Raw genomic sequence first — 12,405 nt, 5'->3', positions numbered from 1 at the left:
GTAGTTGTATTTACTAAGACTACCTGAGGTAAAGTGGAGGTAGTTCTATTTACTAAGACTACCTGAGGTAAAGTGGAGGAGGTAGTTGTATTTACTAAGACTACCTGAGGTAAAGTGGAGGAGGTAGTTGTATTTACTAAGACTACCTGAGGTAAAGTGGAGGAGGTAGTTGTATTTACTAAGACTACCTGAGGTAAAGTGGAGGGAGTAGTTGTATTTACTAAGACTACCTGAGGTAAAGTGGAGGTAGTAGTTGTATAGACTACCTGAGGTAAAGTGGAGGAGGTAGTTGTATAGACTACCTGAGGTAAAGTGGAGGTAGTTGTATTTACTAAGACTACCTGAGGTAAAGTGGAGGTAGTTGTATTTACTAAGACTACCTGAGGTAAAGTGGAGGAGGTAGTTGTATTTACTAAGACTACCTGAGGTAAAGTGGAGGTAGTTGTATTTACTAAGGCTACCTGAGGTAAAATGGAGGTAGTTGTATTTACTAAGACTACCTGAGGTAAAGTGGAGGTAGTAGTTGTATTTACTAAGACTACCTGAGGTAAAGTGGAGGTAGTTGTATAGACTACCTGAGGTAAAGTGGAGGTAGTTGTATTTACTAAGACTACCTGAGGTAAAGTGGAGGAGGTAGTTGTATTTAATAAGACTACCTGAGGTAAAGTGGAGGTAGTTGTATTTACTAAGACTACCTGAGGTAAAGTGGAGGTAGTTGTATTTACTAAGGCTACCTGAGGTAAAATGGAGGTAGTTGTATTTACTAAGACTACCTGAGGTAAAGTGGAGGAGGTAATGTATTTACTAATACTACCTGAGGTAAAGTGGAGGAGGTAGTTGTATTTACTAAGACTACCTGAGGTAAAGTGGAGGTAGAAGTTGTATAGACTACCTGAGGTAAAGTGGAGGAGGTAGTTGTACAGACTACCTTAGGTAAAGTGGAGGAGGTAGTTGTATAGACTACCTGAGGTAAAGTGGAGGAGGTAGTTGTATAAACTACCTGAGGTAAAGTGGAGGTAGTTGTATTTACTAAGACTACCTGAGGTAAAGTGGAGGTAGTTGTATTTACTAAGACTACCTGAGGTAAAGTGGAGGTAGTTGTATTTACTAAGACTACCTGAGGTAAAGTGGAGGTAGTTGTATTTACTAAGACTACCTGAGGTAAAGTGGAGGTAGTAGTTGTATAGACTACCTGAGGTAAAGTGGAGGTAGTTGTATTTACTAAGACTACCAGAGGTAAAGTGGAGGTAGTAGTTGTATTTACTAAGACTACCTGAGGTAAAGTGGAGGTAGTTGTATAGACTACCTGAGGTAAAGTGGAGGTAGTTGTATAGACTACCTGAGGTAAAGTGGAGGTAGTTGTATAGACTACCTGAGGTAAAGTGGAGGAGGTAGTTGTATTTACTAAGACTACCTGAGCTAAAGTGGAGGAGGTAGTTGTATTTACTAAGACTACCTGAGGTAAAGTGGAGGAGGTAGTTGTATTGACTAACTGAGAGAGTGATGTAATGAGGAAAAATAGAAGCTCTTTTCAAAGAAGAGAAGAAGTCTCAAATTGCACCCTATTCCCTATATAGTGCAATACTTTTGGGCTTCTCCCCACAGGGTACTGGTCAAAAGTAGTGCACTATAATGGAAATAGGGAGCCATTTGGGATGCACCGATGGCGTGTGTTTCAACAACAGCAGGAAATACCACACACACACACACACACACACACCAACACAGACAGTGCTCTGTTCCGCGCTCTGCTGTTCCCATCTGGGCCGCTGTCACAGAAACCTAACACAACACAACATCCACTAACCTCAGACCAACGCAGCACACGTATCCTCGTGTAACCCGTGGCACACACACACACACACACACACACACACACACACACACACACACACACACACACTCAGGCAGGCTACAATACGCTGCCACAAATCACTCAACTTCTCTTGTTTACTTGAAGCGAAACGAGATCCAACCCTGTTGCCAACATATAATTTAAACTCTACAGCTGAAGAACCCCTTTAGAGACAATGAGTTCAGTTTTAGAACGAAGAGGCAAAAGTCTAACCAAATGGTAACTAAAGCCCTGTGTGCAGACACCCACCGGAATATGGCAGAGTTCCCCACTGAGTACAACGTCTAGTCCACCTAGTCAGACAGCTAGTGTCTTTACACAAAAGGGCCACAGCTGCTTGTGACCATAGCAACGAAATAAACAAACACTACGTGCGAAAAGTGAATCGCTATAACACCGTATCCGTGCATGAAAACACATTTACCTGTACGTGCAACAGAAATTAGGAATCCAAAAATAGATTCGAAAATAATGATTTATGTAACCTGCTCACTCACATATTATGCATACATTGATACTTGATTGATACACACAGACACACACACACCCACTCACATACAAGCTGCTGCTACTGTGTTTATCTTATATCCTGTTGCCTAGTCACCACACCCCTATACATATCTACCTCCATCACTCCAGTATCTCTGCACATTGTTAATATGGTACTGGAACTGACCCTGTATATAGTATGGTATTATCTGACCCTGTATATAGTATGGTATTAACTGATCCTGTATATAGTATGGTATTAACTGACCCTGTATATAGTATGGTATTAACTGACCCTGTATATAGTATGGTATTATCTGACCCTGTATATAGTATGGTATTAACTGATCCTGTATATAGTATGGTATTATCTGATCCTGTATATAGTATGGTATTAACTGACCCTGTATATAGTATGGTATTATCTGATCCTGTATATAGTATGGTATTAACTGACCCTGTATATAGTATGGTATTAACTGATCCTGTATATAGTATGGTATTAACTGACCCTGTATATAGTATGGTATTATCTGACCCTGTATATAGTATGGTATTATCTGATCCTGTATATAGTATGGTATTAACTGACCCTGTATATAGTATGGTATTATCTGACCCTGTATATAGTATGGTATTATCTGACCCTGTATATAGTATGGTATTATCTGATCCTGTATATAGTATGGTATTATCTGACCCTGTATATAGTATGGTATTATCTGATCCTGTATATAGTATGTTATTATCTGATCCTGTATATAGTATGGTATTATCTGACCCTGTATATAGTATGGTATTATCTGTATATAGTATGGTATTATCTTACCCTGTATATAGTATGGTATTATCTGATCCTGTATATAGTATGGTATTATCTGACCCTGTATATAGTATGGTATTATCTGTATATAGTATGGTATTATCTGACCCTGTATATAGTATGGTATTATCTGATCCATTTACATTTACATTTAAGTCATTTAGCAGACGCTCTTATCCAGAGCGACTTACAAATTGGTGCATTCACCTTATAATATCCAGTGGAACAACCACTTTACAATAGTGCATCTAAATCTTTTAAGGGGGGGGTTAGAAGGATTACTTTATCCTATCCCAGGTATTCCTTGAAGAGGTGGGGTTTCAGGTGTCTCCGGAAGGTGGTGATTGACTCCGCTGTCCTGGCGTCGTGAGGGAGCTTGTTCCACCATTGGGGTGCCAGAGCAGCGAACAGTTTTGACTGGGCTGAGCGGGAACTGTGCTTCCTCAGAGGTAGGGAGGCGAGCAGGCCAGAGGTGGATGAACGGAGTGCCCTTGTTTGGGTGTAGGGCCTGATCAGAGCCTGATCCTGTATATAGTATGGTATTATCTGATCCTGTATATAGTATGGTATTATCTGACCCTGTATATAGTATGGTCTTATCTGTATATAGTATGGTATTATCTGACCCTGTATATAGTATGGTATTATCTGACCCTGTATATAGTATGGTATTATCTGACCCTGTATATAGTATGGTATTAACTGTATATGGTATGGTATTATCTGATCCTGTATATAGTAAGGTATTATCTGATCCTGTATATAGTATGGTATTAACTGACCCTGTATATAGTATGGTATTATCTGACCCTGTATATAGTATGGTATTAACTGATCCTGTATATAGTATGGTATTAACTGATCCTGTATATAGTATGGTATTATCTGACCTTGTATATAGTATGGTATTAACTGATCCTGTATATAGTAAGGTATTAACTGATCCTGTATATAGTATGGTATTATCTGATCCTGTATATAGTATGGTATTAACTGATCCTGTATATAGTATGGTATTAACTGACCCTGTATATAGTATGGTATTAACTGATCCTGTATATAGTATGCTATTAACTGACCCTGTATATAGTATGGTATTATCTGACCCTGTATATAGTATGGTATTATCTGATCCTGTATATAGTATGGTATTATCTGACCCTGTATATAGTATGGTATTAACTGATCCTGTATATAGTATTCTTACTTACTGTGTTCTTCATATTTCTTCTTATTTCTCATGTTTTTTTTCTAGTAATACATTGTTATAAATTATTGCATTGTTGGGTTTTGAGTTTGCAAGCAAGGCATTTCACTGTACTTGTGCATGTGACATGAAAAAAAGAAAAACCGTGAAACTTGAAACTTATTGTTAAACGTGTCTGTGTAAATTGCTAGTTGTTAGCCAGCTAGCTAAAGAGGACAAGGGAAGTACGCGCTGGCGTATCACCCCAACAGGCTACGTTGTCTACCGTGATTGGTCAACAATGACACCACTGCTTCAGAAATAGCACAGATTTCTATTTTCTCAGCCTCACTTGAGTGGCAGTCACCTGCACGAGCACCGCCCGACCGTTCTGCCTGGATAGAATTTCACCCCCCCCCCACCCCTGTCTAGTCTTCATTGAAAATGAATGGGCCCCCGCCCACCCACCCCCTGCTGTCTATCAGCACCTTAAGGGCCAGTCTCTCTTCTCCACACGTAGAACACTAGCTCAGCACAGCAGTCTAGACAAAATGGCTGATTGTCCCCGTTTTGTGGTGCAGTGCAGTCTCACTACAATAACAAAGTGAGTGGGAGGAGGATTATAGTTGAGGAGTTCACACCCAACTCACAGAATATGAATATTGTTCATTAAAAGTGCTATGTTCAGGATTTTGAAGCCATTTTTCTGAATCATATGACTGCAGGTCTAGACTCACTTGATATTCAGTACCAAGGTCAGGAGAATTTCTGGTCAGGAAATCCTTATCTTACAGTATTATTCAGATGTTCTGATAACTTTTCACATCTTATTTAACCTTTATTTAACTCGGCAAGTCAGTTAAGAACAAATTCTTATTTTACAATGACAACCTACCAAAAGGAAAAAGGCCTCCTGCAGGGACGGGGGCCTGGGATTAAAAATAAATAAATAAATACAATATAAATATAGGACAAAACACACATCACAACAAGAGAGACAACACAACACCACATAAAGAGAGACCTAAGACAACAATATGGCATGGCAGCAACACATGACAACATGGTAGCAACACAACATGACAATAACATGGTAGCAACACAACATGACAACAACATGGTAGCAGCACAACATGACAATAACATGGTAGCAGCACAACATGACAATAACATGGTAGCAACACAACATGACAATAACATGGTAGCAGCACAACATGACAATAACATGGTAGCAACACAACATGACAACAACATGGTAGCAACACAACATGACAATAACATGGTAGCAACACAACATGACAACAACATGGTAGCAGCACAACATGACAATAACATGGTAGCAGCACAACATGACAATAACATGGTAGCAACACAACATGGGTTAGGGTTAGAGGGCAGTATCAGAGATGTGTAGATGGATAGGGTTAGGGTTAGAGGGGAGTATCAGAGATATGTAGATGGATAGGGTTAGGGTTAGAGGGGAGTATCAGAGATGTGTAGATGGACAGGGTTAGGGTTAGAGGGGAGTATCAGAGATGTGGAGATGGACAGGGTTAGGGTTAGAGGGGAGTATCAGAGATGTGTAGATGGGGTTAGGGTTAGAGGGGAGTATCAGAGATGTGTAGATGGGGTTAGGGTTAGAGGGGAGTATCAGAGATGTGTAGATGGATAGGGTTAGGGTTAGAGGGGAGTATCAGAGATGTGTAGATGGGGATAGGGTTAGAGGGGAGTATCAGAGATGTGTAGATGGATAGGGTTAGGGTTAGAGGGGAGTATCAGAGATGTGTAGATGGATAGGGTTAGGGTTAGAGGGGAGTATCAGCAGTAAAAATAACAATAGCAAGGCTATATACAGGGGGTACCAGTACAGAGTCAATGTGGAGGCTATAAACAGGGGGTACCAGTACAGAGTCAATGTGGAGGCTATAAACAGGGTATACCAGTGCAGGGTCAATGTGGAGGCTATATACAGGGGGTACCAGTGCAGGGTCAATGTGGAGGCTATATACAGGGGGTATCGGTACAGAGTCAATGTGGAGGATATATACAGGGTGTTACGGTACAGAGTCAATGTGGAGGATATATACAGGGGGTACCGGTACAGAGTCAATGTGGAGGCTATATACAGGGGGGTATCGGTACAGAGTCAATGTGGAGGCTATATACAGGGGGGTACCGGTACAGAGTCAATGTGGAGGCTATATACAGGGTGTTACGGTACAGAGTCAATGTGGAGACTATATACAGGGGGGTACCGGTACAGAGTCAATGTGGAGGCTATATACAGGGGGTACCGGTACAGAGTCAATGTGGAGGCTATATACAGGGGGTATCGGTACAGAGTCAATGTGGAGGATATATACAGGGTGTTACGGTACAGAGTCAATGTGGAGGATATATACAGGGGGTACCGGTACAGAGTCAATGTGCAGGATATATACAGGGGGTACCGGTACAGAGTCAATGTGGAGGCTATATACAGGGGGGTATCGGTACAGAGTCAATGTGGAGGCTATATACAGGGTGTTACGGTACAGAGTCAATGTGGAGACTATATACAGGGGGGTACCGGTACAGAGTCAATGTGGAGGCCATATACAGGGTGTTACGGTACAGAGTCAATGTGGAGGCTATATACAGGGTGTTACGGTACAGAGTCAATGTGGAGGCTATATACAGGGGGTACCGGTACAGAGTCAATGTGGAGGCTATATACAGGGGGGTACCGGTACAGAGTCAATGTGGAGGCTATATACAGGGGGTACCGGTACAGAGTCAATGTGGAGGATATATACAGGGGGTACCGGTACAGAGTAAGTGTGGAGGCTATATACAGGGGGTACCGGTACAGAGTCAATGTGGAGGCTATATACAGGGGGGTACCGGTACAGAGTCAATGTGGAGGCTATATACAGGGGGTACCGGTACAGAGTCAATGTGGAGGCTATATACAGGGGGGTACCGGTACAGAGTCAATGCGGAGGCTATATACAGGGGGTACCGGTACAGAGTCAATGTGGAGGCTATATACAGGGTGTTACGGTACAGAGTTAATGTGGAGGCTATATACAGGGGGTACTGGTACAGAGTCAATGTGGAGGCTATATACAGGGTGTTACGGTACAGAGTCAATGTGGAGGCTATATACAGGGGGTACCGGTACAGAGTCAATGTGGAGGCTATATACAGGGGGTGCCGGGACAGAGTCAATGTGGAGGCTATATATAAGGGGTACCGGTACAGAGTCAATGTGGAGGCTATATACAGGGGGTACCGGAACAGAGTCAATGTGGAGGCTATATACAGGGGTACCGGTACAGAGTCAATGTGGAGGCTATATACAGGGGGTACCGGTACAGAGTCAATGTGGAGGCTATATACAGGGGGTACCGGTACAGAGTCAATGTGGAGGCTATATACAGGGTGTTACGGTACAGAGTCAATGTGGAGGCTATATACAGGGTGTTACGGTACAGAGTCAATGTGGAGGCTATATACAGGGGGGTACCGGTATAGAGTCAATGTGGAGGCTATATACAGGGGGTACCGGTACAGAGTCAATGTGGAGGCTATATACAGGGTGTTACGGTACAGAGTCAATGTGGAGGCTATATACAGGGGGTACCGGTACAGAGTTAATGTGGAGGCTATATACAGAGTGTTACGGTACAGAGTCAATGTGGAGGCTATATACAGGGTGTTACGGTACATAGTCAATGTGAGGGGAGCACCGGTTAGTGGAGGTAATTGAGGTAATATGTACATGTAGGTAGAGTTATTAAAGTGACTCATAGATAATGAACAGAGAGTAGCAGCAGGCTATCAATTTGATGAATACCTCCTCATAACATGCTCTATCCTCATCAACATAAGGGTTGGGATGAAAATAACATGGGGGGGGGGGGGTAGTTATTACGTGGTTTTGTTGTACGTGCGCTGTAGTGACCATTAGGACTCAGTTGATAATAACTATGAAACATTTAACATCACTGTAAATGGGGTGAGTAGATAGAAAACAGATACAGAGGACAGGTCTGATTTAATGGGACAAAATGATTACATTGCTCTGAAAACTCACCAAACTATTCCTGAGGTATTTACCTGTTAGAAACCATTTGAATATCAAACTCACAAAAAATTATATTTACACAATTACACACACTTACCATAAAATGTGCACATTGTGATGGTATTCATGATGCTAATTGTGATGGTAATTGTGATGGTATTCATGATGCTAATTGTGATGGTATTCATGATGCTAATTGTGATGGTTATCGTGATAATAATCGTGATAGTAATTGTGATGGTTATCGTGATGGTAATTGTGATGGTATTCATGATGCTAATTGTGATGGTTATCGTGATGGTAATTGTGATGGTATTCATGATGCTAATTGTGATGGTTATCGTGATGGTAATTGTGATGGTATTCATGATGCTAATTGTGATGGTTATCGTGATGGTGTTTGTGATGGTATTCATGATGCTAATTGTGATGGTTATCGTGATGGTAATTGTGATGTTATCGTGATAGTAATCGTGATAGTAATTGTGATGGTTATCGTGATGGTAATCATGATGGTTATCGTGATGGTAATCATGATGCTAATTGTGATGTTATCGTGATGGTAATTGTGATGGTTATCGTGATGGTAATTGTGATGTTATCGTGATAGTAATCGTGATAGTAGTTGTGATGGTAATCGTGATGCTAATTGTGATGTTATCGTGATGGTAATTGTGATGTTATCGTGATGGTAATTGTGATGTTATCGTGATGGTAATTGTGATGGTTATCGTGATGGTAATTGTGATGTTATCGTGATAGTAATCGTGATAGTAGTTGTGATGGTAATCGTGATGCTAATTGTGATGGTTATCGTGATGGTAATTGTGATGTTATCGTGATAGTAATCGTGATAGTAATTGTGATGGTAATCGTGATGCTAATTGTAATAGTAATTGTGATGGTAATTGTGATGGTAGCTATTTTGAAGAACAAAGAAGAAAAGATGATGAAGCCTCACACACACATGATATCATTGAAAAACCCAGAATGCTCCTCTCAAAGGTACAACAAGTCCCAACACAGTGGCATGTAATGGCCTTAGGGACACGTAGGAAAACAAATGTCCATTAGACAGGACAACAATGAACTGCTGGGTCTCAGAAAGCTATAGGATGGCAGATTAAGGACATTATGTTCCCCATCTAATGATATGATATGTCTGAGCTCTGGCACACTGCTTTATCACGTGGTAATAACATGGATTACGGTTGTGGAGTTTATATGTCTCCATCTAATGACATGATATGAAGCATCTTATCCTATGGGAAACCCTCTCTGTGTCTGAGCTCTGCTAGCTGAGTCTGTTGCTGGACAGATCAGCTGTAAGGCAGGCAGAGTGTTTGTCTGGGGCTGGGCCTGGAGCCAAGAGAGAGAGAGACTGAGAGAGAGAGAGAGAGAGAGAGAGAGACAGAGAGAGAGAGAGAGAGAGAGACAGAGAGAGAGAGAGAGAGAGACAGAGAGAGAGAGAGAGACAGAGAGAGAGAGAGAGAGAGGGAGAGAGACAGAGAGAGAGAGACAGAGAGAGAGAGAGAGAGAGAGAGAGAGGGAGAGAGAGACAGAGAGAGAGAGAGAGAGAGAGGGAGAGAGAGACAGAGAGAGAGAGAGAGAGAGAGACAGAGAGAGAGAGAGAGAGAGAGAGAGAGAGGGAGAGAGAGAGAGACAGAGAGAGAGAGACAGAGAGACAGAGACAGAGAGACAGAGAGACAGAGAGAGAGAGACAGAGACAGAGAGAGAGAGAGAACTCTGGTGTTGGCAGGGAAGGGGTTGTCACTAGTTACCACAAGCACATAGTGAAAATTGGCTATATTTTTAAAAATTCATGAAAACAAAAATAGCTTTTTTGTCTTAATTTAAGGTTAGGGTTAAAATCCGATTTTAAGAAGATACATTGTAGAAATAGGTGCGGTTTTTCCATAATTATGACTTTGTGGCTGTGGTAACTAGTGAGGAGCCAGTGAAGGGGGTGTGGTACATCCTCCCACAGCAAAACAAAGAGCTTAGAGTCACACTTACCATCTCGCTCTCTCTCTCTCTCTCTCTCTCTCTCCTTTACCCTCTCTGTCTATCTCTTTCTCTCTCTCTCTCTTTACCCTCTCTGTCTATCTCTTTCTCTCTTCCTCCATCCATCCTTTCCTATAGGATATATTGCTTAGAGTAAATACATTGATTTGACTTTCTCAGAAACGTTTTCTGATAAAGTCAAATAGTTTGTTGTTGTTGTTGTTATGTTCACTGTGTTTCTAGAGTTTTTCTATGAACTGAAACAAGCCCATCGTGGTGTACTTCAGTAGTTGTGAATCCATGACGCTGCACCTGGTGTTCTACACCTCCCATACTGCAGGTCATCGAGTTGAGCTGCTTTCTACAGTCGCTCAACTTATTCACCGGCCAGTGAACGCAGACAATGCTACGATGTAACGCAGCTCTCTCATTCACTGCAACTCTAACATTGTTTTAGAGAGGGTCGTTTACAGGGTTAAGTGTATATTAACAGAATAGTTAGATAATGTGTTGTTTTTAAAATAAAAAAATAAATAAAAAGCTTTTATTTTTAATGTGCAACGGGTCAAAATAATAGATAACAGTGAACGACCGTATGTGACACGTTGTGCATTGCATCAATGCGTTGGCTCACATCCAATTTATGGTCACTATTCACACACAGCCCTTTATAATACTAGGCTCCTAGTGAAACTGAAGAAGAACAGAATAATGGGGTTTAAATATCACAATAAATCTTGCATTTTGAATGTAAATTGTTTTAAAGGGAACTGACCTGTGTGTGTCCTTAGGTGCGCTTTGAGGTGGGACGACTTCCCGTAAACTTTTTCACAACCTGAATAATGACATTTGTGCTTTTTCTGAGACGATTCCGTTTCGGATCGACCTCTGACACGTTTGCTGCCTCTTTGTGTGAGGTCGGCGGCGGGGCTGTCGAGGATAGGTGTGGCACTATTCCCATCCTCTGTGACTTGAGCTGGCGATACGCACCCTTCTTGTATTTTTGCCCGCTCGGCAATATCGCTAGTAGTCGTGGATGGCTGCTGGTTAAAATCCGCTAGAATCCTCGCCACCACGAAAAGAGAAGAGTTGTCTTTGACCAGGTCTTCTCCATCGTTCCTTGGATAGCAGGCTGGTTCTGTTTTGATCTCTCGGTTCTCTTTAGGGTGAACGATAGCCCGACTGGACATAGACACAAGGCACTCAGCGGCGAAATGATCCATATCCCTTCAAACTGAACACCGATGCGTAATTGGTGACATTCAAATATATCAACTATGTTCTGGTTTTAAAATGATTTCATTCGGGTTGATCCCTTTATGTGATTATGGAGGTAGCTTTGGTCTCAGTATACTATCAATAGGAAACAACTCACATAATACATGTTACCGGCTTCTCCATGGAATTGCCATCCTAGATCAACAACAAAAAAATCTAAACGTAAACAACGTCGAGTATGAAACCCTTTTCCGGTCTTTGGAAATTAAACAGTTATGAAACGATAATAACTTTTCTTTCTTTCTTTAGCCAAATGAACATAGTCCATCCCAGTGATATGTCCCTAGTTGTCCCCTGCATTGTGACAGGTCAATGTGCCGAGTCGACTAGAAGCTGTTTCCATGCTGGGGGCGTGCCATCCCGATGCATAAAGGGGTGTGTCGTCTTGCAGCTGCTTATCCATTGGATACCGATGCGCTCCGGAGCGCCAGAATCGTGACCTCGTTAAACAAAGTTAGATCGGGACATGATGTACTGTACAGAGAGACAGTGCTGTGGACTGTTGTATCTGCGATAAAGAGCCCTCCTCTCTCTCTCTCTCTCTCTCTCTCTCTCTCTCTCTCTCTCTCTCTCTCTCTCTCTCTCTCTCTCTGTCTCTCTCTCTCTCTCTCTCTCTCTCTCTCTCTTATCTTCTAGAGAAAATAAAACGGCTCAGCACAAGAAGAATAAGATATATTACTGTCTTATTGTAGTCCATAATG

General features: G+C 41.8%; 1 protein-coding gene across 1 annotated transcript in view; it reads right to left on the bottom strand.

Moving 5' to 3' along the window:
• Positions 1-12,149, bottom strand: part of LOC106588001 (Krueppel-like factor 13) — a 60,043-nt gene extending 47,894 nt beyond the window's left edge. The window contains exon 1 of the mRNA XM_045708017.1: positions 11,202-12,149. Coding sequence (XP_045563973.1) covers positions 11,202-11,649 — 448 coding nt within the window. The 5' untranslated portion in view covers positions 11,650-12,149. The remainder of the gene's footprint in view (positions 1-11,201) is intronic.
• Between the last annotated feature and the right edge of the window lie 256 nt (positions 12,150-12,405).

The sequence above is a fragment of the Salmo salar genome, chromosome ssa26, assembly GCF_905237065.1.
Source record: "Salmo salar chromosome ssa26, Ssal_v3.1, whole genome shotgun sequence".
NCBI lineage: Eukaryota > Metazoa > Chordata > Actinopteri > Salmoniformes > Salmonidae > Salmo > Salmo salar.
This window is presented reverse-complemented; position numbering and strand designations above follow the sequence as displayed.